This window comes from Pan paniscus, chromosome 15, assembly GCF_029289425.2.
Source record: "Pan paniscus chromosome 15, NHGRI_mPanPan1-v2.0_pri, whole genome shotgun sequence".
In the NCBI taxonomy this organism is placed as follows: domain Eukaryota; kingdom Metazoa; phylum Chordata; class Mammalia; order Primates; family Hominidae; genus Pan; species Pan paniscus.
Window position 1 is genome coordinate 53,390,328 of NC_073264.2, and position 25,370 is coordinate 53,415,697.

Consider the following 25,370-nt stretch of genomic DNA (forward strand, 5'->3'; position numbering starts at 1 on the left):
GCCCACTGCTGTAACAAATTCTAAATTCTCACCAGCATAACACAATAGTATATTTTTGCTCACCTATGTTCAAAATGTGTATTCCTGGTCACCAGTAAACATTCCACATGGTCATTCTGGGGTCCACGGTCCTTTCATATATTTCTTCATCATTTTCTAAGATCTCAGAGTCCTCCACATCCAGCTTGCAGATGGGGAAAGGGGATGAACAGCAGCATGTGGGAGAAAAGAACTCAGCTATATGGTGATACATTACTGCAAGGGAGGCAGAAAAATGTAGCTTATGGGACTGCTCAAGAACAGGAAATGGATTTTGTGAGAAACCAGCTGGTCTCTGCTAGATGGCTAAGTCGTTCAACTAACGGATTCTAGCCCGGCCAGATCTGCAGGCGTGATTGGAACAGACCACAGTCACTGCTTCCTGACTGGGTGTATCCTAGGGCAGAAAACCTCACTCGATCAGTCCCTAAAGCCAAAGATCAGTGTTTCCTCTTCACTCTCCACCATAAGAAGTGTATTATTCTTAACATCTTCTCTTCTTCTTATTGCTGTGTTAACCCACAAGTTAATTTTCACTTTTCCTTAATAAGAACTGTTCCCAATCACAATCACTCATGAGCTTTTACAGCTATGAAAAGTGAAGTTTGAGAAGTAAATACCAAAATAAAGAAATAAATTAATAAGTTGTCCATAAATTTGTAATTTAAAATTCCCAAAGAGAAGGAAAATTACATAATTTGACTGATGCTGGTTATTGTCCACAATGTTTTTTACCAAGTACAAAAAAGTACAGATGATGTTGATAAAATGCAGAGATCACAGTTGTCTCACTGCCCACATCAACAACTCTCTTGTTAGTTTAAATCACTCTGTAGAATCTAAATCAAAGTTCTCCCCAGCATTTGCTTACCATGTTTACAGCCTTAGATGAAGTTTGTTGTCTACTCTTGATCCATTGGTTAGAAGTGTCATACCTGTAGATTATCCTTCATCCAGCTCAGATTTCTGTCTAGTAGGAAGACATTTTATCTGTATTTAAATTCAAGCTGATCATAGAAACATTTGTACCAGGTAATTTTCTCCTCCTGTCTCTCCAGTTTTATTAACAGTAATGATAATCATTCTCAAAGTTGGAAGTGTCCAACTCTTCCAATTGTTTATTCTCAAAGCTTTCTTGCTTTTTTTAAAAAAGTGTGTTTTTTAAATAATTTATCTTTCAAAAAATTTGCACCAGTTGATGTCATAGAGAGAAACAATCAATTTCAAAAGTCAATTTCAATTGTTTACTTTATGTCTTCCTCCAGAGCCACATTCAGGTATATAAAATAATTTTGAGTCCCAGACTTGTATTTGCATACGATTTGTGTTTATTTAACCTGGGCTCTCTGCTTGGTGGTTGAACAGAAGAATACCTTTGCTTCTTAGATAAGATACCAAATTGTTTAAGACTCAAAAATAGTCTTTCAGGACATGGACAAATAGTAGAAGGTATTATCGTTATTCATTCATTCAGTAAACATTTATTGAGAATCTATTGTGTGTCTAGCAGTGTGTGCTGGGACACAGGGGCACAAAGTTGAATAAGGCTTCACCCCTGCCCTTGAGAGACTCACGCCCAACATGCAAACAAACACACAATGTCATACCGCAAATGCCTGGGGCATATGAGGGAATCCAAGGGACTGGGTAATGTAGGTTTGGAATGAGGGTGAGGAATTTCTGGGAAGAATCTGAAGAAGATTTCTGAGTGATCAGAGAGATGAAATAAAAATTGAAGACTATGCTGGGAAAAAGGTAAATCAAAAACAGTGATATTGTTTGAATATTTGTATGCACCAAACCTCATGTTGGAATTTAATCCCCAATGTTGGAGGTGGGGCCTGGTGGGAGGTGAATGGATCATGGGGGCGGATCCCTCATGAATGGTTTGGCACCATCTGCTTGGTGTTGTCCTCAAGATAGTGAATAACTTCTCATGAGGTCTGGTTGTTTAAACATGTGTGATACCCTCCCCCCTCTCTCTCTTGCTCCCACTCTTACCCTGTGACATGCCTGCTCACCCTTCACCTTCCTCCATGAGTAAAAGCTCCTTGAGGACTCCCCAGAAGCCAAGCAGATGTCAGCATCATGCTTCCTGTATAGCCTGCAGAACTATGAGCCAATTGAAAAAATGCTCATCATCACTGGCCATCAGAGAAATGCAAATCAAAACCACAATGAGATACCATCTCACACCAGTTAGAATGGCAATCATTAAAAACTCAGGAAACAACAGGCACTGGAGAGGATGTGGAGAAATAGGAACACTTTTACACTGTTGGTGGGATTGTAAACTAGTTCAACCATTGTGGAAGTTGGTGTGGCGATTCCTCAGGGATCTAGAACTAGAAATACCATTTGACCCAGCCATCCCATTACTGGGTATATACCCAAAGGATTATAAATCATGCTGCTATAAAGACACATGCACATGTATGTTTATAGTGGCACTATTCACAATAGCAAAGACTTGGAACCAACCCAAATGTCCAACAATGATAGACTGGATTAAGAAATTGTGGCACATATACACCATGGAATACTATGCAACCATAAGAAATGATGAGTTCACGTCCTTTGTAGGGACATGGATGAAGCTGGAAACCATCATTCTCAGCACACTATCACAAGGACAAAAAACCAAACACCGCATGTTCTCACTCATAGGTGGGAATTAAACAATGAGAACACATGGACACAAGAAGGGGAACATCACACACCGGGGCCTGTTGTGGGGTGGGGGGAGGGGGGAGGGATAGCATTAGGAGATATACCTAATGTCAAATGACGAGTTAATGGGTGCAGCACAATAACATGGCACATGTATACATATGTAACAAACCTGCACGTTGTGCACATGTTCCCTAAAACTTAAAGTATAAAAAAAAAAAAAAAAACCTCTGTTACTTATAAATTACTCAGACTCAGGTGTTTTTTTTCTTTTTAAAAAGTGTTTAATGTTGTCTGTCACGGTGAAAGTTATTTCTTTATAGCAACATAAGAACAAACTAACACAAACAGTATGAGTAAAACACAAATTAGTATTGGAATGCTGTGGCCTGGGCAGTGGCTTCACTTCCCTGGCTCACCAAAAAGGTGTTCAGGGAGGGTCCTTTAAACCTGAGGTAGGTATAGTGGGCCTTAAGGGCCCACAGCCTCTGAGTCTCAGGTGAGATGCCCAGCAGCACTACTATCAGTACTGGACACTGTAATGTGCCACCCAGATCCCATTCAGGACTGAAAGGCTTATTCCCCGCGCTGTGGCACAGTCCTCAGCCATCAGCCCCCTCCATGTATTGCCTTGGCTGAGAGAGCTGCAGCACCCAAGGCTCTATGCCCTTCCCCAGGGCAACCTGCCCCCAGTCACTGGCCCATTCAGGGATACAAAAGCCTAGTATCCTTACCTTCAAGTGAGACAACTTTGAGGGGCCTTGTCAGCTTCTGAGTTTCCAGTCAGGTTGGTTAAGGTCTGTCATTGGAATTATCACAACCCGATTTCTCTACTCAATCCTGTTTCTGTTCCTTCTTTTTCACAGGTGTCAATCTAAAAAGCACTTCCTAATAAATACGCTACATATCCTATCCTCATCTCCATCTCAGAGTCTGCTTTTGTCAGGCAACCAAACCAGCCATACCTGCCAACAACTTCCCTTGGAAGCTTATGCAAGCTGCTAGAAAAGCTCAGTAATCAGTGAACCCTCACAACCTGTCATCAGGTTACAAATGGATTATACCATTTATTTACTCTCAGGTTATCACCCAAAGACGTTTTCAAAAAATTCATGCTGATCTTTTGAAAGCGTATTTTCTCAAATTCCTACACATACAGAGATCCTGATCCTGATTTACACATGGACAGAAGCCAAAGATCAAAATGGAAATTCTTGCTAGGCAAAAGGTTGGGGAAGCCTGAAAAGCAGGAATAAGAATCAAACAAAAATGAAGATTTTATTAAACTACCTGCAAATAGCAAACAGATGCCAAAATATTTGGGCAGACCACCACAAGACATTGTGTGACCCCAAAAACACAGGGCACTGACACATGGTCTGTCCCTGGTGGTAGTTCTGCCTCTTGACTTCTGAGCAGATAGAGGAAGTGGCAGGGTCTCTCCTTTCTCTCTCACTCTCTGGTCTTCTCTGCAATTCTCTTTCTCCAAGGCAGAGGCTTGGGGAATCCAAAAGACCTGGATGCCATTCTAGACTCATCACATACCAGTTGTGTGAACTTAAACAAGTTATTAACCTCTCTGAGTCTCATTTTCCTTATCCAAGAAAAGAGAGATAAAGAAAACTTCTGCAGTGCAGTTGGCAGGAATAAAAACATTAATGAACATCACTTACGGAGCCACGCAGAGCATGCCACAGCACAGTGCTTAACATTCTCACCTGAGCTGCACACAGGAATTAACTGGGGAGCTTCAAAAAAATACTGAAGCCTGGAGGGCAACCCCAAAGAGTCTGATATCATCAATTTGGGGTGCTGAAGCATCACAAAGGTTTAAAGCTCTCCAGGTGATTCCAAAGTGCAGCCAAGATTGATAACTATTGTTCTATGCAGATTATTTTATTTAAGCCAGATACTACCCTAAGAGTTCAGTCCAATTATCCCCCTTCACCCTCCTTCCCTCCTTTCTACAGACAAGCGGATTGAGGTTTAGAAAGGTTAGAAGATTATGCAAGGGTACACAGCTAGCAAGGGGCAAAGCTGAGATTTAAGTTCACACAGTATGACTCCCAGGACCTAACACATCATGGCCACACTGCTATGCTACCACTCCAGGTCCTAGATGTGAACGAACATCTAGCATGGTCTCTAGCATGCAGAACATGCTCCAAATTTGAGAGCTAAGTTTGTTTATCATTTGTTAGCATCCCTCCTCTCCATTCCTTGCTCTTCACAAGCCCCAGCCCAAAATATCACTTGGAGTTCAGTAGAAGTGAGCAATGGATATAAGATTTAGAAGCATAGTTAGAATGGATCCAGAAAAAAATAAATGTTCCTTTTTCCTTCTTTTCCCCTTCCTAAATCCCCACCGTAAGCATACATTTGTTGTATTAGTCTGTTCTCATGCTGCTAATAAAGACATACCTGAGACTGGGTAATTTATAAAGGAAAGAGGTCTAACTGACTCACAGTTCCACATGGCTGGGGAGGCCTCACAATAATGGCAGAAGGTGGATGAGGAGCAGTCACGTCTTACATGGCAGCAGGCAAGAGAGAACTTGTGTAGGGGAACTCTCCTTTATAAAACCATCAGATGTTGTGAGACTTATTCACTATCACAGAACAGCACGGGAAAGACCTGCCCCCATGATTAATTACATTTCATCAGTTCCCTCCCATGACCACACGGGAATTATAGGAGCTATAATTCAAGATGAGATTTGGGTGGGGACAGAACCAAACCATATCACTTGTTTTACATTTAAAGTCTTTTAAAATAATTATTACATATACAACATTGAAAATATCAGAAACCAAGGAGATATTTTTCTGCCATCCCTTCTCAAGTGTAAGTGAATGCTTTCATTTGCCTATGTCAGCTTCTGAGCCTTGTCCATGAGAATCTATGATTTTTATGTTTATATTGCCATAATATAATTATATATTTAGAATAGTCATCCATATGACGTCATATATTTTCAGAAGATTTGTCCTATAACCCAATTAAGCAGCCTGGTACAGCTCTGTAGATAATGGAGGTAATTTTACCACTAACTTAGCCTAAGATATTTTCATTAAAGGTTTCCCTTTTAAGGAAAAAATGTACTTAGCCTGGTTACTCTGAAAGCTGATATAAAAATGTATAAGCCTGTAGAGGTCACACGACATGATGTTTGCCTTTCCTTATCTGTTGTATGCCCCTCAGTGCCCACATGCTTCATCCCCCTCACCCCCATGCTTGGCACAGAGTAGGAGCTCAAAAAATATTTGACGCATGAACAAATGATACTTTTCTTGGTTGTATGGTGAAATTACAAAATAGAATTTCTCAGGAACTGGGACAGAAGACTCCAAAGTTAGGCCTGAGAACAGGGTAGGGTGGACACCAGCAAAGCAATCAGGAAAGGCAACCGGAAACCCCATCGTAAAGGCCAGCTACAGTGGCTGAGAGGAAATGTGTGGTTTCCTGAATTGCACTTGTTCAAAACCTTCAACCTTAAAGCATGATGTATGTAAACCTTATCAAGGACCCACAGCTGGCCCAACAGTCACACTTTGGGGTTGTTTCCTTTGAAAGTTATTTGTAATCTTAGGGTTCCTAGGATAAATACGGAGTTGTAAGCCACTGTAGCATGAAAATAAAGCTGCAAAGAATTGAAGTAGGTATGCTTCAGAAGAACAACCCATGCAATATTCTTAGAGGAAGGATTCTTAAGCTAGTGTCCATTGGGTCTCCTCTGGGTACCATAGAGGGACTTCAGGAAATGGTGAACAGCCTGAGATTGATGTAAAGTGTGTGTGTGTGTGTGTGTGTGTGTGTGTGTCTGTGTGCCTGTGTGTGTGTCTGTCTGTCTGTCTTTGGAGGAGACCACAGCTTTCATCAAATTCTCATGTCTTTTGGTTATGGGGCCTGCTCTTCCTTTCACTTCATTAAGTCGAGTGGGGCTCTTCTAAACCCATTCTTATGTGCTAGGGGCTAGAGATGGGAATGAGAGAGAGTAGGTAGAAAACAAGGGAACTAACTCTATACAAGGCCTTCTATTGAGTCAATATAAGTGAAAGCCTTAGAGAGTGTCCAACCTGCATCAGGACCAATAAATATTAGCTCTTATTATTATTATTACACTATGCCAAAGCACTTCAAGTTTTCTCAACCTCACAACAACCCCACAAGTTCAGCATAAGTCCCATATTCCATTAGGTTGAACAACTAACCCAGGGTCACACAGCCAGTGGTGGAGTTCAGAACTATCTTATTCCAAGCTTAGATTCTTCTTTTCCACCTTGTGGCCTGAATTACTGGCCAGACTTTCAGTCTGGAGGCAGCTTCTCTGTCTACCCTTCAGGCTTTCACATCTAAATCCCAAGGGTCTTGCTCTTTCCCTGAGTCTGTCCATCAGAACTGGCATGAGGCCTAAAAATGAGCCATTTCAAGCCCAGGCATAATCTACTCACTTACATAACAAAACCTTAGTCATCCCACTGAGATTCCACACTCAAAGCCAATTTCTCTCACAGGGCATCGAATGCTAGTTAAAGATATAAAATCACGCTTATCACAATTAACTCCCTTGCCTTTATGATGCAGCCAAGTCAAAGCCCAAACAGGAATAAATTTTTTCTAGTAGCCACAAATCAGAGGAGTGAGAAAGCTCTATGCCAAATCTACCATTTTCTGATTTCAAAATCCATGCTAAAAACTGCAGTTAAACATCAGTTACCAAAACACCCTTCTATCAAATAAGAATCATGGTGATTGCATGAATTGAGCACTTTCTATGTACTTGCTCTTTACGTGTTATTTCTATGCCTCAGAAGAGCCAAGCAAGCCAGATAGATGTTACTGCTTGAGAGGCTAAGCAAGTCCCATAGGGTCACACACACAGTGAGGAGCAGAACCTGGACTCAAACCCAGGCCTATCTGATGACAGCACAGTGCTGCTAACCATGCCCTTCCCACCAGCTCTCTACAGTCAATGTGATTCATGGAACCCAGGACCAACACGGGCTCTTGGCTTTCCCACAAACCACTTCCCTGAAATCTGGACAACCTCCTGGGAGGGGGAGTCATGGGAACAGGACAGATGAACTCCAAAATAGAAGATCGGGTGAGAGGTCCGGCTCTGCTACTTCTGTAGCTCTGTCACCACGGGCAGATCACTTAACTTTCCAAGGCCTCAGTTTCCTCGCCTATGCAATGGAGATGACCGTGAATGCCCCAAATTGCGCTGATCTAGTAGAGAAGAGGAGCTAAGGCTCAGGGGCTTTTCAGACGTGAGTTATCTTTAGCCTTCCTTAACTAGCTAATTCAAGACAACTAGGTAGAAGCCCTTTCTCAGCCTCCCCTCTTCGCTCATCTTTCGAGTTCTTGGCCACCCCAGTTCAAACACCAGCACCACTGCCCTCCTCCCAGGTGGCTGCTGCTTAATTTCCCCTCCACTTTAGTAGTTCTTCTCTTGCCTCGCTAGAAGGACTGGTGTTGGGTGCTTGGAATTCTGGCTATTTTCCTCCTGCCGTTCCGACTCGGCACCAGAGTCTGCCTCTACTGAGAACGCAGCGCGTCAGGGCCGAGCTCTTCACTGGCCTGCTCCGCGCTCTTCAATGCCAGCGCCAGGCGCTCACCCTGCAGAGCGTCCCGCCTCTCAAAGAGGGGTGTGACCCGCGAGTTTAGATAGGAGGTTCCTGCCGTGGGGAGCACCCCGCCGCCCTCGGAGCTTTTTCTGTGGCGCAGCTTCTCCGCCCGAGCCGCGCGCGGAGCTGCCGGGGGCTCCTTAGCACCCGGGCGCCGGGGCCCTCGCCCTTCCGCAGCCTTCACTCCAGCCCTCTGCTCCCGCACGCCATGAAGTCGCCCTTCTACCGCTGCCAGAACACCACCTCTGTGGAAAAAGGCAACTCGGCGGTGATGGGCGGGGTGCTCTTCAGCACCGGCCTCCTGGGCAACCTGCTGGCCCTGGGGCTGCTGGCGCGCTCGGGGCTGGGGTGGTGCTCGCGGCGTCCACTGCGCCCGCTGCCCTCGGTCTTCTACATGCTGGTGTGTGGCCTGACGGTCACCGACTTGCTGGGCAAGTGCCTCCTAAGCCCGGTGGTGCTGGCTGCCTACGCTCAGAACCGGAGTCTGCGGGTGCTTGCGCCCTCATTGGACAACTCGTTGTGCCAAGCCTTCGCCTTCTTCATGTCCTTCTTTGGGCTCTCCTCGACACTGCAACTCCTGGCCATGGCACTGGAGTGCTGGCTCTCCCTAGGGCACCCTTTCTTCTACCGACGGCACATCACCCTGCGCCTGGGCGCACTGGTGGCCCCGGTGGTGAGCGTCTTCTCCCTGGCTTTCTGCGCGCTACCTTTCATGGGCTTCGGGAAGTTCGTGCAGTACTGCCCCGGCACCTGGTGCTTTATCCAGCTGGTCCACGAGGAGGGCTCGCTGTCGGTGCTGGGGTACTCTGTGCTCTACTCCAGCCTCATGGCGCTGCTGGTCCTCGCCACCGTGCTGTGCAACCTCGGCGCCATGCGCAACCTCTATGCGATGCACCGGCGGCTGCAGCGGCACCCGCGCTCCTGCACCAGGGACCGTGCCGAGCTGCGCGCGGACGGGAAAGAAGCGTCCCCTCAGCCCCTGGAGGAGCTGGATCACCTCCTGCTGCTGGCGCTGATGACCGTGCTCTTCACTATGTGTTCTCTGCCCGTAATTGTGAGTCCCCGGGCCCCGAGGCAGCAGGGCACTGAGACTGTCCGGCCGCGGATGCGGGGCGGGAAGGGTGGAGCGGATCGGGATGGACGCGGCGCCAGGCGAGCTGCGCCCTGGGCCAGGAAGGTTTGCTGCTGAGTTCCCCAAATTGGATTCCTTCCACAGCCCCGAGATATAACTCAGTTTGCGGAGTGAAATGAGGGAAAGTTAGAGAAAGGAAGGGAAAGACTGAGCCCGGCGGTGTCTCCCTAGCCCAGCAAAACCCTCTCCATGTGGCAGAACTCCCTCCTCTCTGCTTCCTTCTGGGGAGATCTCGAGGTCATTTTTGCGCCTTAGGAGGAGCAGAACTTAGTTTCTCCTTGGCAACAGGAGTCTTCTACTTCCCGACGGCTGGGTGATGTTTTATTTTGTTAGACCTGCTCATGACTTCAGTGGTATCAGAAATGGGCGAATGGCGTCTGGGACGATCTTCTCCCCGGTGTTGGCATAGAAAGGGAAAAAGAGGTTTAAGCCAGCCAGAGTGATTTGCAGATGCATAGTTTTAATTTTGAAAAACGCGTGCGTAAACTTTGAGACGCCACGGCTGCTGTTTCTGGTGCTGCATCCGCCAGGGATTGTGGCGATGGAGGCCGAGGCTCTTTGTATGTTTTAGCTGCTGGTGTCGTTTTGACAACCTGACTTGACGGGTTTTGAGTGTATCTTGGCAAGTGAGGTGACATGAAAGCCATTATCTCCGGTTTCAATTTGGTAATGAGGATAGCGATGGAAATGAAATTATCTCCTCATTTTGAAGGCATTTGTTCCTGGAGTCCCCGCCAACACACCTGGGAGTAGGTGAGGCTTGAGGAAACATTTTCAGTGCTGCTCCTCTCCTTTCTCCCACCCCCAAGGTACCTGTTCAACAAAAACAATACTTACAGAAATTCCATTGCCAATCCCACGTTCTCGAAATCCTGAGACTTCTGTGAATAGGAAAGTTGTTAAATTTCTTCTCAGAGTGTAGCAATTTTGGATATTACTTTCAATGGTGAATGACAGGGAAATACAAAGCGATTTTCCTTTAAATGAAGGCCTTACTGCTTGCGGAAAAAGAAGTCTGGGGCATCAGCATGCAGGGGTGGGAACAGTATGCCCCCAAAATAAATAAACAAATACATAAATCTATATCTATCTAAATGTAGATATAGGCGCAGATGACATATAGCAGTGGTTTTCAGAATCACCAGCTCAGAATCACCAGCAAGGCTTCTAGAAAAAAAGATGGCTGGACCCCATTCCCCAGAGTTTCTAATTCAGACATTTTTAAAGAATTTTCGTTCTGAACAAGTTCCCAGGTGATATGCAAGCTCAGATTCAGGGTTCACATTTGTAGAATCACACTCTAAAACAGGAGTTAGCAAACCACAGCTCACAGGCCAAATCTTTCCTGGCCACTGTTTTACATCTCCCTGGAGTTAAGAATAATTCTTACAAATGAATCTCTGCAATCAATTTGATGAGACCCAAGAGTTTTGAGCTTCAATTGAGCCAAATACTATTTCAAGAAAAATACTGTTCCAAGAAAACATTTTATTCTTCTCCTTAGTAGATACATATTACAAAAAAATTGTACTCAGCCGGGCGCGGTGACTCACGCCTGTAATCGCAGCACTTTGGGAGGCCGAGGCGGGCAGATCATGAGGTCAAGAGATCGAGACCATCCTGGCCAACATGGTGAAACCCCGTCTCTAAAAATACAAAAATTAGCTGGGCGTGGTGGCATGCACTTGTAGTCCCAGCTTCTCAGGAGGCTGAGGCAGAAGAATCACTTGAACCTGGGAGGCAGAGGTTGCAGTGAGCCAAGACTGTGTCACTGCACTCCAGCCTGGGCGACAGAGCAAGACTCCATCTAAAAAAAAAATTGTACTCAATTATTAATACATTTTGAATTCCATCAAAAAATTGTGGAAATGTGTTTTCTCCCATGTCATATTAGTACCTATCAAATATTTATGATTTTGTCTCTTGGCCATAAAACCTAAAATAGTTACTATCTGGTCCTTTATACAATCTTTAGGAGCTCCTATTGTAAAGTTGGGGCCTCACTTATCTATGCTGTGACAAAGTAGACAGTAGCCAAATGCATGGAAATTTTGACCTGAGTTTGAATGTTTTAGTCAGACCAATGCAGAAAGCAGCATCATACAGTGGAAAGAACATTGCATTTGGACATGTCTCTACGGAGACTTGGATAACTCCTAGGGTATTGTGAGGATTGAAGAAAATCAATGGAGTTGAAAAAGATTTTCCAAAAAAACTAGCAAGTTCCAAATATATTTAATGTTGACAGCATTCTTCACAAGAACCACTATTTTCTAGAGAGGATAAGGGCTTTAGCATCAGACATGGGTTTGAATCAGGCTTCATCACTTACTAGCTATGGTAGCAGCTAATTTACCCTTTCTGACCTCAGTTTCCTCATCTGTAAAATGATTATAACCATACTTGTTTTGTAAGATAGTAATGAAGATTTGAAGTTACATACATAATATATACATTCATCACCTAGCCCAGTGTCTTGCCTCAATAATTAGCATCATTATTATTACTATTTATAACTTCCATGTATTATTGTTGCCCGCTGGACATAAAAAAAAAATCAAGAACTATTATCTTCCCAGGAGATAGTGCTATATACTAAGGCAGTGGCTCTGAAACTTTTTTTTGGTCTAAGGACCCTTTTATACTCTTAAAATTATTAATGACCCAGACGGCTTTTATGTGGATTAAATCATCAGTATTTCTCGTATTAGAAAATAAAACTAAGAAATTCTAAAAATATGATTGCAAAACAAGATAAAATGTACCTCTTGTGTTTTCCATATGTACAAGGAAAATGTGGGGATTTCACAATGATTTGATGACAATAAGGTTACAGAGATTATAGCAAGTAAAGTGGAAAAATCCTGTTAAGAGCACAAAAGTACTGAAAACAGTCTCTGAAAATTCACGTGTGTACCCTCAACCTGCCACCTTAAAAGGTCTAGAAAACACAAGGATACACAACCACATATTCTATTCTTTGTGAAAGTGATGTCATCATTTGTTATCTAGCCTCCGTAAAATTCACTGTACACTTGTGAGAGAATGAAGGGGAAAAAGGCAAATCACATGTTTGTAATGACAGTAGCTTTGACCTACTGGACACATTGAATAAGTATTGGAGATTTTACACTCTTCTAAGTAATGGACCTAGCAATTGTATCTTTATCTGAAGGGGGAGACATGGGTGACAATAAGCTATATGGTTAAGTTGACTTAAAAAGAAAACATTTTACATGAGTTTTTTTTTCTATTTGCCCCTTTCTCCTCAAAGTGGAGTGTGGCAAAATATAGTTCCAACTATTTGAGAATGCTTGATTAGTTGGGATCTAGACAACTGAATGATACTAGCATAATTAAAACAAATTATTTTATTTTCTAGGCAGCATTTATCCATGTCAAATCCATTAGGTTGACATTCAAGTCACTGGATTTGTATTAGAAATGTATTGTTCACTGGGGCTGGTGGCTCACACTTGTAATTGTAGAATTTTGGGAGGCCAAATCAGGAGGACTGTTTGAGCCCAGGAGTTTGAGACCAGCCTGGGCAACACAGTGAGACCCTGCCTCTACAAAAAAAATAAAAATAATTAGCCAGGCGTGGTGACACATGCCTGTAGTCCCAGCTACTTGGCTGAGGTGGGAGGATTGCTTGGGCCCAGAAGGTCAAGGCTGCATTGAGCCTTGATTGTGCCACTGCACCCCAGCCTGGGTGACAGAGTGAGACTCTGTCTTAAAAAAAAAAAAAAAAATACACGGGCATTTTTAAAAGTGCTCAATATCCAGAAAGAATTGGTGTGAGAAGAACGCCCTCTGATGGACTTGGGAGTCACTGAAATAATGTTGTTGCCAGCTCCTGGACATCCCTGCCAGGCAGCCCTCTCTGGCTTCTGATGCCCTCTTCTATCCAGTCCACGCACTGTAACACAACAGACCTTGCCCCCTGCTCTATCCCTTTAAATCTACCTCAGACCCTTTCCCTGGGCCCATCACTTGCCTGTTGTCCCTTATGGGGCTCCAACAGCCTCCTTTGAAAGGAGCATCGCACCTATTCTTTCTGCTCCTCAAAATGGCATACACAGGAGAGCTCTCTCATCTCTGACTTCATGGATTCTGACAAGTGATTAAATAGCTTGTACTTATCTTTACCTGGCTTACAGACCTCTCTCTCGTAACACCTAGTATATACACGCACACCCTCTCTCATCCATCCCTGCTCCCCCACCAACCTCCAGGACATTGTGGTTTACTAAGGTAAAAATAATTTGGGTGAAAATACGTTTTTTTGTTTGTTTTTTGAGACAGTGTTTCACTCTTGTCACCCAGGCTGGAGTTCAATGGCACAATCTAGGCTCACTACAACCTCGGCCTCCCAGGTTCAAGCAATTCTCCTGCCTCAGCCTCCCGAGTAGCTGGGATTACAGGCGCCCACCACCACGCCCGACTGATTTTTGTATTTTTAGTAGAGACGGTGTTTCACCATTTTGGCCAGGCTGGTCTCGAACTCCTGACCTCAAATGATCCACCCACCTCAGCCTCCCAGAGTGCTGGGATTACAGGCGTGAGCCACCGTGCCCGGCCTGAAAATATGTTATATGCCTTAGAGAATGCCTCTGAAGCTCATGCCATATTCTCTACACTTGCACTTTCTTCCGATTGTATCAAACTGGAAATTTGAAAATTCAATCTAGTTAAGTGTTCAGCATTAAACTGAATTTTAAAAATCATACTCCAACAAACTTTTCATCAAGATTAATCAAATACAATATTTATGTTATGGAGAAGTTGTTGTTAAGATTCCCTCCGCACCCGCCCGACTTCAGATGGGCGAGGGCATCCAGATTAAACAGCTGAGTCCAATGTAAGGTGTCTTCCTAAATGCACTAGATTGGAGTGGCTGAGCCTGCTGAAATGCTCTATAGACAAGAAAGTAGAACAGTAAGGAAATGATTATGGGAAAAATGCATCTTCTCCAGGAGATGCTCTCTGATTGCCTCGAATGGGTCCAGTCTCTTATCCATATCCCTTCTTACTAATGTTGAGTTTGCATGCTTCCTGTTCCATTAGAGTCCATTTATCCTAATATGTATTTAGAATTGTAGGCATAGAGAATGTAATGGAAAAAAGAAAAAAGTGGCCAGCCTTAGGCAGAGTGGAAAGCAATGGTTGTGCTGGTCTAGAGATCAGTGTTGGCTGAATGGGAGGAAAAGCTGTTGTTTGAGGCATTTTGCAGGGCTCCAAGGAGGCTACAGAGACCTCAGGGAAGATCAAGACAAGAGGAGTTGGTTGGACCTAGGTAAGGCAGCCTTATATTTTTGTGCATGTTTTTGCCTTCTAGATTGAACAAGAAAAAAAAAAAAAGGATGTCAACCATGAAAAGGTAACAATTTGTGCTAAAAATAAGTATAGCAATTTACATGAGTTGAACAGTATTTTTTTCCAAGTCATCTCAGGTCTTTTCATTGTCATATTTCCAATCTCTTCACATTGATTAAAAGCTTCCATTCTATTGGTGTCTCCATACATGTGACATTTCACAGGTGTGACTTATTTCTGAGAGAACTAATAGGAGAAGATAGGAAGCAGGGAGAAGAAAGAAAGGAGAACTGAAGAAAGTAAGTGCAAGGACACTAGCTAGAAAGAGATTCTGTATTTATGAAAGCATGCTGACCCTGTTTCTAAAAGATTCAGCAGATCTTCATGGCCTGGCAGGGACCTAGAAACTTGAGCCCGGCAGGTAGAATAGCCTTCAGGAACTTAATCAGACTGGGTCTCCGACAAGTACTCAGCTTCCTTCCCACCTCCCAGGTCTGGCCACACCCCACCTTCCCAGCTCCCCACTTGCACCCATCAGCTGCTGTGGCCTTAGCTACTTGTAAATGTACCAAAAATGGGTGTTCCAAGCTAAGCTGTCATGTTCTTACAGTAACTTAGGTGAAGTAAGTGAATCCGTTGCTGCCATTAACCTTTCCACATCATAATGGAATGTTTTTCTTCAAAACAGTATCGCGCTTACTATGGAGCATTTAAGGATGTCAAGGAGAAAAACAGGACCTCTGAAGAAGCAGAAGACCTCCGAGCCTTGCGATTTCTATCTGTGATTTCAATTGTGGACCCTTGGATTTTTATCATTTTCAGATCTCCAGTATTTCGGATATTTTTTCACAAGATTTTCATTAGACCTCTTAGGTACAGGAGCCGGTGCAGCAATTCCACTAACATGGAATCCAGTCTGTGACAGTGTTTTTCACTCTGTGGTAAGCTGAGGAATATGTCACATTTTCAGTCAAAGAACCATGATTAAAAAAAAAACAGACAACTTACAATTTAAATCCTTAAAAGTTACCTCCCATAACAAAAGCATGTATATGTATTTTCAAAAGTATTTGATATCTTAACAATGTGTTACCATTCTATAGTCATGAACCCCTTCAGTGCATTTTCATTTTTTTATTAACAGCAACTAAAATTTTATATATTATAACCAATGTTAAAAGTCTTAAAAAGCAATGGTATTAATTGTCCCTACATTTGTGCTTGGTGGCCCTATTTTTTTTTTTTTAGAGAGGCCTTGAGACATATAGGTCTTTTAAAATACAGTAGAAACACCACTGTTTACGATTATGTGATGGACATTCATAAAAAGCATAATTTCTTACCCTATTCATTTTTTGGTGAAACCCGATTCATTGATTTTATATCATTGCCGATGTTTAGTTCATTTCTTTGCCAACTGATCTAAGCATAGCCTGAATTATGATGTTCCTCAGAGAAGTGAGGTGGGAAATATGACCAGGTCAGGCAGTTGGAGGGGCTTCCCCAGCCACCATCGGGGAGTAATTGCTGCCTCAGGTGGAGAACTGAAGCTGTAACTAGACACAGAGCAAGATATGACTATAGCCCACAACCCAAAGAAGCAAAAATTCATTTTTATCTTTTGAAGTCCAGTTTCTTTTGTATTGGGTCAAGGGTGTCAGTAGGAATCAAAAGTTGGGGGTGGGTTGCAAAATGTTCTTTCAGTTTTTAGAACCTCCATTTTATAAAAGAGTTATCCTATCAATGGATTCTTTAGTGGAAGGATTTATGCTTCTTTGAAAACCAGTGTGTGACTCACTGTAGAGCCATGTTTACTGTTTGACTGTGTGGCACAGTGGGGCATTTGGCACAGCAAAAAGCCCACCCAGGACTTAGCCTCAGTTGACGATAGTAACAATGGCCTTAACATCTACCTTAACAGCTACCTATTACAGCCGTATTCTGCTGTCTGTGGAGACAGTAAGATCTTAGGTTCCAAGATGTTACTTCAAATTACACCTTCAAAACTGGAGCAGGATATAGCCGAAAAGGAGCACAACTGAGCACTTTAATAGTAATTTAAAAGTTTTCAAGGGTCAGCAATATGATGACTGAAAGGGAAAAGTGGAGGAAACGCAGCTGCAACTGAAGCGGAGACTCTAAACCCAGCTTGCAGGTAAGAGCTTTCACCTTTGGTAAAAGAACAGCTGGGGAGGTTCAAGGGGTTTCAGCATCTCTGGAGTTCCTTTGTATCCGACAATCTCAGGACTCCAAGGTGCAAAGCCTGCTACATTTGCGTGATCTCAAAACCTCCAGCCAGAAGTCCCTTCCAAATATAAGAGTACTCATGTTTATTTATTTCCAACTTAGCAGCAACCTCCTTTGTTTCACTTATGTTTTTTCCAGTATCTGAGATAATATAAAGCTGGGTAATTTTTAATGTAATTTTTTGGTATAGCAAAACTGTGAAAAAGCCAAATTAGGAATACAAGAAGTATGATTTAACAGTATAACATGATGAAAAAAATACAGTTGTTTTTGAAATTTAACTTTTGTTTGTATCTTCAATGTGTAAGTACATGTGTGTTTTATTGTCAGAGGAAGAACATGTTTTTTGTATTCTTTTTTGGAGAGGTGTGTTATGATAATTGTCCAGTTAATTTGAAAAGGCCCCAGATGAATCAATAAATATAATTTTATAATATTTTGCAGAGGAAATTACTTTTCTTTAAATGAAAGAAAAGGGCTTGGTTTTCTTTTTAGCAGACAGTTGCCAGCAATATTTCATTGTCTAGCAGTTTCCTAGTGTGAATTTTTATATACTGTCCAATTAACACTTACATTACTTTAAACAAGCTTTCATTACTTTACTTTACTTACATTTCATTACTTTACATTACTTTAAACAAGCTTAGGTAAGTCCTTAGACTTACCTAAGGACTTAGTGCTCCTTTTTGTTTTATACAAAATGTAGATATACCATCTGGATGAAGTCCGTGTTGAGTTAAAACCAACTCTTCAGTAATCTGTATAGATTTATTCATTAATTCATTAAATAATTTACAGAGACCTTGTGCCAAGCAGTTGATTAGGTGCTGAGGAAAAGAATAAAAATAAGACTCAATCATGGTTCATGAGTTGCTCATTGTCCACTGGGGTAGAGAGGAATGTAAACAGTTAGGATACAGCATAGAAATTCTCCATAGTATTGCGAGTACGCATTTACTATTAGAAGAGGAGGCCCAAACTAGGGACCACGTGTAGGGTTGTCAGGAGAACTTCACAGGAAGAAGATGCATTGAAAGTCAAGTATTGAAAACAAGTAGGAATTTTGACTCTGATTGAAAACTGAAAAGAACACAAAGAGAAAGTTTACATGTGAGAAAATACATATGGTTAATAAATGTAGAAAAATATTCAGCCTAATCAAGGAAATGCAAAAATAAAACCAAATTGTATATCAACAACAAACAACAACAACAACAACAAAAAACCTATGACTCTCAATAACAGAGGTTATTCAGAGAAGAACATTCATGTTTCCCTGGCGAGTTCGTAAATGTGTATACCCTTTCTTAATAGCAACCCAACAGTGTATCAAGAACCTAAAGCGTTCTTTTCTGTTGTTCCAGTAATTCCATTCTAGCATTCTCTTGCAGAGAATAATCAGTAGTCCTGGACAAGCAGCAGTAGCAACACCTGAAACTTACTACAAATGCAAATTCTCCAGCTCCACGTCAGACCTGTTGAATCAGAATCTCTTGGGTGGGGCCAGCAATCTGGGCTTTAACATGCCCTCCAGGTGATTCTCATGCATGCTAATATTTGAGAACCACTGCTCTACACAAAACAAAACAAAAAAAGAAAAGAAAAGAAAAATACCAAAAAAAGACAAGGAAATATGTGATAGACTATGTTTCTCTGACCTCTGATTCTCAGATCCTTTCAGTTGCAGATAATCCCTCACACCTGAACTTCCACAGTGTTTTTTATCTGTAATGTTCTCAGCAAAGTTACAGCTTTGTAAACTAGTCAACCATTGTGGAAGTCAGTGTGGCAATTCCTCAGGGATCTAGAACTAGAAATACCATTTGACCCAGCCATCCCATTACTGGGTATATACCCAAAGGATTATAAATCATGCTGCTATAAAGACACATGCACACGTATGTTTATAGTGGCACTATTCACAATAGCAAAGACTTGTAACCAACCTAAATGTCCAACAATGATAGACTGGATTAAGAAAATGTGGCACATATACACCATGGAATACTATGCAGCCATAAAGAATGATGAGTTCATGTCCTTTGTAGGGACATGGATGAAACTGGAAACCATCATTCTCAGCAAACTATCACAAGGACAAAAATCCAAACACCACATGTTCTCACTCATAGGTGGGAATTGAACAATGAGAACACATGGACACAGGAAGGGGAACATCACACACCGGGGACTGTTGTGGGGTGGAGGGAGCGGGGAGAGATAGCATTAGGAGATATACCTAATGTAAATGACGAGTTAATGGGTGCAGCGCACCAACATGGCACATGTATACATATGTAACAAACCTGCACGTTGTGCACATGTATCCTAAAACTTGAAGTATAATAATAATAAAATTTTTAAAAAAAGAAAAAAAATAATATATCTTTCAATACTGGCAGCCATTACTGATTCCCAGGTTCATCACTGATAGCAGTGATGAGACCTGTCTTGCTCACTTGGAGGTAAACATACTACCCTCAGCAATGATATTCCTTTGGACTCCTGCAGACATTTAACTGGGCACTAAGCCTGATGCTGTTGTGAAAGAAGATAAACTAAAGAGTCTTCGTTTATGAAAATATTATCAAAGATTACATTTAAAGTGAGCTTTCATTAGGGATTGAATATTTTCTAACTCTCTATAGGATAGAAATTTCCATTGAAATACGTAAAGCTATTTTTAAACTTTCATAATTTGACTTTTTTGTATATTTTCAGGAAAATATTATACATTTAATCTTTCTTTCCAGGCATTAAAATCGTGAGGACTAGATAGTCACCTATTTTTTTCTCATTTCTCCTAGTAATTCACATATATACTGTAGAAGAGCTATAAATATACTATAAATATATTGAATAAAATGCGTTCTCTCTCATGATAGTCCTAAAATGTACGTCTATTCAATAAGAGGCTGCTGTATGCTTGGTTAAAGATTCCTCTGTATCTGATGAAGAATGTTCTCATATCACCATATAAAGATTTTTCTCTTAGGCCAACCAAAGGTGAAAATAGTACACGTAGGAGAAAATATTTTTGCTCTATATTATTTCCCACTGTTATCGACATTATGTAAGTTAACATGTATGTTTCAATTTTTATCCAGGAAATAGCAACTCATACATGATGAAATTAACAACATAAAAAGTTTGTTAATTAGGCAATGTTAACATTGTAAAAACAACTTTGTCTTATTAGAACAGTGTTGACTGGCCTGCTCTTTAATTATTTCCTTCAGTGAGGCTAGGATTGCTGCTCTGGGTGTTCCCAGACTCTAGGTGGAGGAAAGCTGAACACATAGGATGGGTGGTACTATAATTAGGCTTCCTCTCTCTACCGTTTCACAATAGCCAAATTCAGTGGAATGAATCAGCAGATCTCACCTGATAACAGTGAGGTGAACATTCTAGTCTTCCAGATATTTTTATACAAACTGCACGAACTCAGGAGTAAGTCCAATCATAACAAACCTGCATGTTGTGCACATGTACCCTAAAACTTAAAGTATAATAATAATAAAATTAAAAAAAAAATTGCAATGAATGTGTTTAGAACCGATCATGCTCTGGTTAAAAATACAGGGAGAAGATATAAGCTTTTTTTTTTCCTACTAAAATGCCTCAACCGGGGAAGGCAATAAAAATACAGTCAAGTCAAAGCTCAAATGAAAGTATATTTTAGGCAAAGCATAGGGGCCTATGATGATCTTAAACTGAGTAAGCGCTTGGAATCTAATTGGAAACACAAGACAAACTAGAAGGTAAAAATCATACAGTGTAGTGCAAATGTTACAAAGTACTAAAGTATGAGTTATAGATTTTAAAACAATAAAGCCCCAAATCAGCGATAATTGATGTTTAAGATTAGTCTAGCGGTGCGTTGTATAAACACCTGGGCAAACAAAGTTGGTAGCTTGCCAGCATCAATTTCTTATCACTACAAAATAGAATATGGAAACAATAACTGTCATGACACACAATTCATAATGAATTTAGAAAATACTTTTTATTCCCCCCAAATTAAAAAACACCCAGAGTTCCCAATTAGATGAAAAAGATAAAGTACAATGATTTACTGATTATGATTGTGTGAAAGTAAAATAAATCTTGGGACCCCAAACTCACTAAACCAAACGGAAACGTCAAGCTGGGAACTGGGTCACGCCAACCTGCGTCTCATTTTGGTTCCTAAATAAGATGGCTAAAATACGAAAAGCTACATACCTCCTTCACATTTTGTCCACACGGAAATTCCTTGGGGGCCCCAAGACCTTTTTCCTAAAGTGTTTCTGTTAGAGTGCATCATGGCAATGTGAATGGATAGCTTTTCTCCACAGGTGTGGGGACATAGGAGAGAACTCAGTCATCCCTCTGTCCACCTGAGACAAATGCATATCTGATTGTTTCCTCTGCTCTATCGTCTACATTATCTACATATGTAAAAATGCAGATTCACTGAGCCAGACAAAGGCATGAATGACTGTTTTCCCCTACCCTCTTCTCACATGAAAATTATGTATTTCTCAATATCCTTCCCTTTCCCCTTTAGATATTGAAACCCTCAAAATCATCTATGGGGAAAGGAATAGACCTATCTCCCAGGTGTGTATCCTTAACTTTGGCAAATAAACCTCAAAAAATGATGGAGATTTTCCTGGGTCATTTTCCTTGATTGACCACGGAGGGATCCTGAGTGAAGGTGGCCCTGGCCTGCAGCAGCTCTCCTACTGGTACCAGATTGGGCTCTTTATAGCCCAAACCAATAAGACAATTTGTTGAGGTCTGGGACCTCCTCCCTGCAGGAAGTTGGGGCTCTGAGGTTTAAATTGATGTTTAAAAAAAAAAAAAAAAACCTCTTTTTTTTTCTGGGAGTTTTTGCTTGCTTCCATCAAGGAAGGCAAGCTTGTCTGCTTCTTCATCAGTGGAGAACAGTCTTCAGCTTGAGTCTCATCACTAGGTAAGGAGCTGAGTTGGGAATCTGTCTTGCAAATTCTCTTTAATAACTAAAGGTACTGTTAACAACCAGCTGGTCTTAATTTCTCCTTACATTTAGAGCACTCAAATTGTATAATTTGTGTGATTGCTGTTCGTTTTGCTTAGACGTCTTATTTATTTGTTTCTGTCTTGTTAGGTGTTTTTTGTATGCTTCAGTCCTTCTCTTATTGGATTTGGCCAACTCTAAACCCTCTAGCTTATAAGTATGGAATTTTCCTCTCCAAAGAAATAAGAGCTCACCCCTCTCAGCCTTTCTTAGGCAACTGAGAATTACATGAGGGTGTCTGGAAGAAACACTCCCTAAGATGTGCAACGGCTCTGAGTAGGATTTCCCCTCAGAAGAACGTACTTAGGGTGTAATCTCAGCTAGCAGGTGCAAATAAGGAGCTGATCTCCCACGCCTTGAGCCCCTGACACACTGTGCCAGGTAGCCACGATACCAGTTCAGCGAGTAACAGCCCTGAAAAGCTAGGTCCCCAAGCAGCACACTTTGGATCCAACAAACCCTCCGACTTGGTCAAATCTGAAGGAAAACTCTAAATTATGTGGAAGGAGCCCTTTAAGTTGGCTGAAACCCCCACAGCTGTGGAACACAAAGTTCCACCCTTAGAAACTCTGGCCAGATATATGCAAAAACACTTATGGTGAATTGTCATGCAAATATTTAATCAAGTGGACCACTATAACCAAGGCAGATTCTAACCTACAGAGGCCTAGATGGGGATCTTCTGAGATGCCCAAATTAGTGTACCTGTGAACTAGGATGCAAAACGCAGGCACAAAACTAAACAACCAGAATAGGAGAGCTACTTTCAATGGTACCTAGAGAGTAGCAAATGGGGGGAAGATCGCCTCATGTCCTTACAATAAGCCAACAAACAACTTAGAAATGCTAACCAAGGACTCTCTAAAGTTCTATCTCTCTTAAAGAAATCCCCAGAATCCCTTACTTCCCTGTGGCACCTCCCCACCTCCACTTACACCCCCACTTTACCCCTGACCTCTCTGAACTTCCCGGACCAGATCTGTTCCCTCCTTCTCCTGCAAGTTCTAATTTAACATCTTCCTCTCCTTGTATACCACTCACTCAACAGAAGGCAGTAGGGAGTCTAACTTCCAAGACCCTACCTCCTGACAATTCCCTGACAGTGCCAGTGGCAGCCTCTCATCTGGAAGATGTGGAAAAGGGGGACCCTGCAGGGCCATCTCTCATGATCACCCTGTTTTGGGAACAACCGGTAACACATAGGGGAACCCCGGTGATTGTCTACCAACGCTGGTCAAAGGCTGAGTTGCAGGGCATAAAGAATTTCTGGGCCCCCATAAGATCCAATTGAGTTTGCCTAAGAATCTGAATTCATTATCAGAACCTATGACCCAGGCCATTCAGACCTCTAACAGCTGGCACACATGTTGGTCTCGGAAGATAAAGCTAAGGAATAGCTGGAGAAAGTACAGTGGTCAGACCCTGTAGCAGACTTAACCCTTGAAGGCCCAATAGAGCTACAATAACCAGCCCCCAGAAGTCGAGAACACAGACACAAAGATGTGTGGGAATGAGCAACTGCTCTGTTAAATATCATTTCTTCAATATTCCAAAGGGTTGTGGATTGGGATAAAATCCAGCAATGCCACCAGAACCGAAATGAATCAATTTTAGATTATTTTATACATTTTGACTGAGATAATATGTTCCAAATAATTAACTTACACTCTCTTGCCTGGTCCTTCTGACGAAACCCCTCATGACTATGTTCTGATGACTGACCAACTTCTCACTTCTGGGACAGACTTACAAGAGATGCCACTGGATAATGCTGAGATAGAATGGTATACAGATGGGTCTTATTTAAGAGGATGGGGATGGAAATTTTAGAGCAGGATATGCTGTGGTCTCTTTACTAGAGGTAATTGAAGCTGGTCCTCTTCCTCAAGCCAAATCAGCTTAAGGGGCCAAATTGATTGCCCTGACTCAAGCTTGTCAATTAGCAAAAGACAAGGCTGCAAACATACACTGACACCTGCTAAGCATTTGGAGTTGCTCATGACTTTGGAATGTGAAAGGAGAGAGGATATTTAACCTCCTCAGGGCAACCCATAAAAAATGGGCAACCAACTGTCAGAGCTGTTAGAAACTATTCTCAACCAAAACTTTTGACAGTTGTAAAAATCCCAGGTCACTCTACATTGGACACCACTAAAAGTGGAGATAACAAATTTGCTATTGCTACAGCTAAAAAAGCAGCATTCAAGCCACCAGACCCAATCCAAAAAAAATGATCATAAAGCCTGAAACACTTAAAAACATGTTGAAGGAAACCTAGAGTATAGCCCCAACAAAAGAGAAATCCACTTGGAAACAGACAGGGGAATACCTGTCTCCTGAAACTAAAATATTGTATGGACTTAATAATAAACCATTATTCCAATGGGATGTCAGGTGCCCCTTAAGGAATGTGTTAATAATCTGACACAATGGAATCCAGATAAAAGTATATCCTAGTGTAAACAATGTTACTGGAAACGATCCTCCACAGTGGCACAAAAGGTTTATTCCCAGTGTGCTATTTGTCCTAAGGATAATCCACGGAAGCTCCTCCATGAGGCCCAGGGTCATTTTCCCCTTCCAGCTGGACCTTTTGAGGTATGGCAGCTTGATTTTATCCAGCCGCCATCCTCTCAAGGTTACATGTCTTAGTAATGGTCTGCATGTTTTCCCATTGGGTTGAAGCTTTTCCCTGCAGGCAAGCAACAGCGATGGCAGTTGGAAAACTTTATTAGAAAAAATTATTCCACTGTGGGGAGTCCACTGTGAACTTTACGTGATAGAAGAACTCATTTTCCTGGTCAAGTTATTCAAAATATTTGTGAAATTTGGCCCATATTTCAACATTTCCATTGTGCCTACCATCCCCAGTCCTCAGAGCTGGCGGAAAGGACCAATGGAATAATTAAAACACAATTGGCTAAGTTCATAAATGGACTTCACCTCCATTGGCCTAAAGCACTCCCCTGGTGCTTCTTACCCTCTGGTCCACCTTGGAAAACATCAACTATCCCCTTATGAAATTATAACAGGAAGGCCCATGTGTATGGGAACCAAAATAACCAACCCAACTTTTCTCAAGGGAGATATATTGCAATATTATAAGGGACTCATTCGTCATCTTTACAAAAGCCAAGATTTGGTAAAGAATTCCTTTCATAGTCCACTCCCTGAAGACAAGGTTCCTGGTTATGATCTGCAGCCTGAAGACTTTGTCTATTGGAAAAGACATTTAATAAAGGACTCCCTTCAACCCCAGTGGAAGGAGCCATACCAAATACTATTAACTAATCCATG

General features: G+C 42.0%; 1 protein-coding gene and 1 long non-coding RNA gene across 2 annotated transcripts in view; one reads left to right on the plus strand and one right to left on the minus strand.

Annotated features, from left to right (window-relative positions):
- Positions 1-25,370, minus strand: part of LOC134728961 (uncharacterized) — a 124,914-nt gene that overhangs the window by 71,615 nt on the left and 27,929 nt on the right. The window lies entirely within an intron of this gene.
- PTGDR (prostaglandin D2 receptor) lies at positions 8,018-19,853 on the plus strand. The gene is made up of 2 exons (XM_003831713.5): positions 8,018-9,391; positions 15,474-19,853. The coding sequence occupies exons 1-2, from the start codon at positions 8,546-8,548 to the stop codon at positions 15,705-15,707; spliced, it is 1,080 nt and encodes a 359-aa protein (XP_003831761.1). The 5' UTR covers positions 8,018-8,545; the 3' UTR covers positions 15,708-19,853.

Bases quoted from the DNA above. Each gene is read 5' to 3' on its own strand.
- PTGDR (XM_003831713.5), top strand. From the start codon at position 8,546: ATGAAGTCGCCCTTCTACCGCTGCCAGAACACCACCTCTGTGGAAAAA. The intron at 9,392-15,473 runs GTGAGTCCCCGG...TCTTCAAAACAG, and splicing joins TGTGTTCTCTGCCCGTAATT to TATCGCGCTTACTATGGAGC.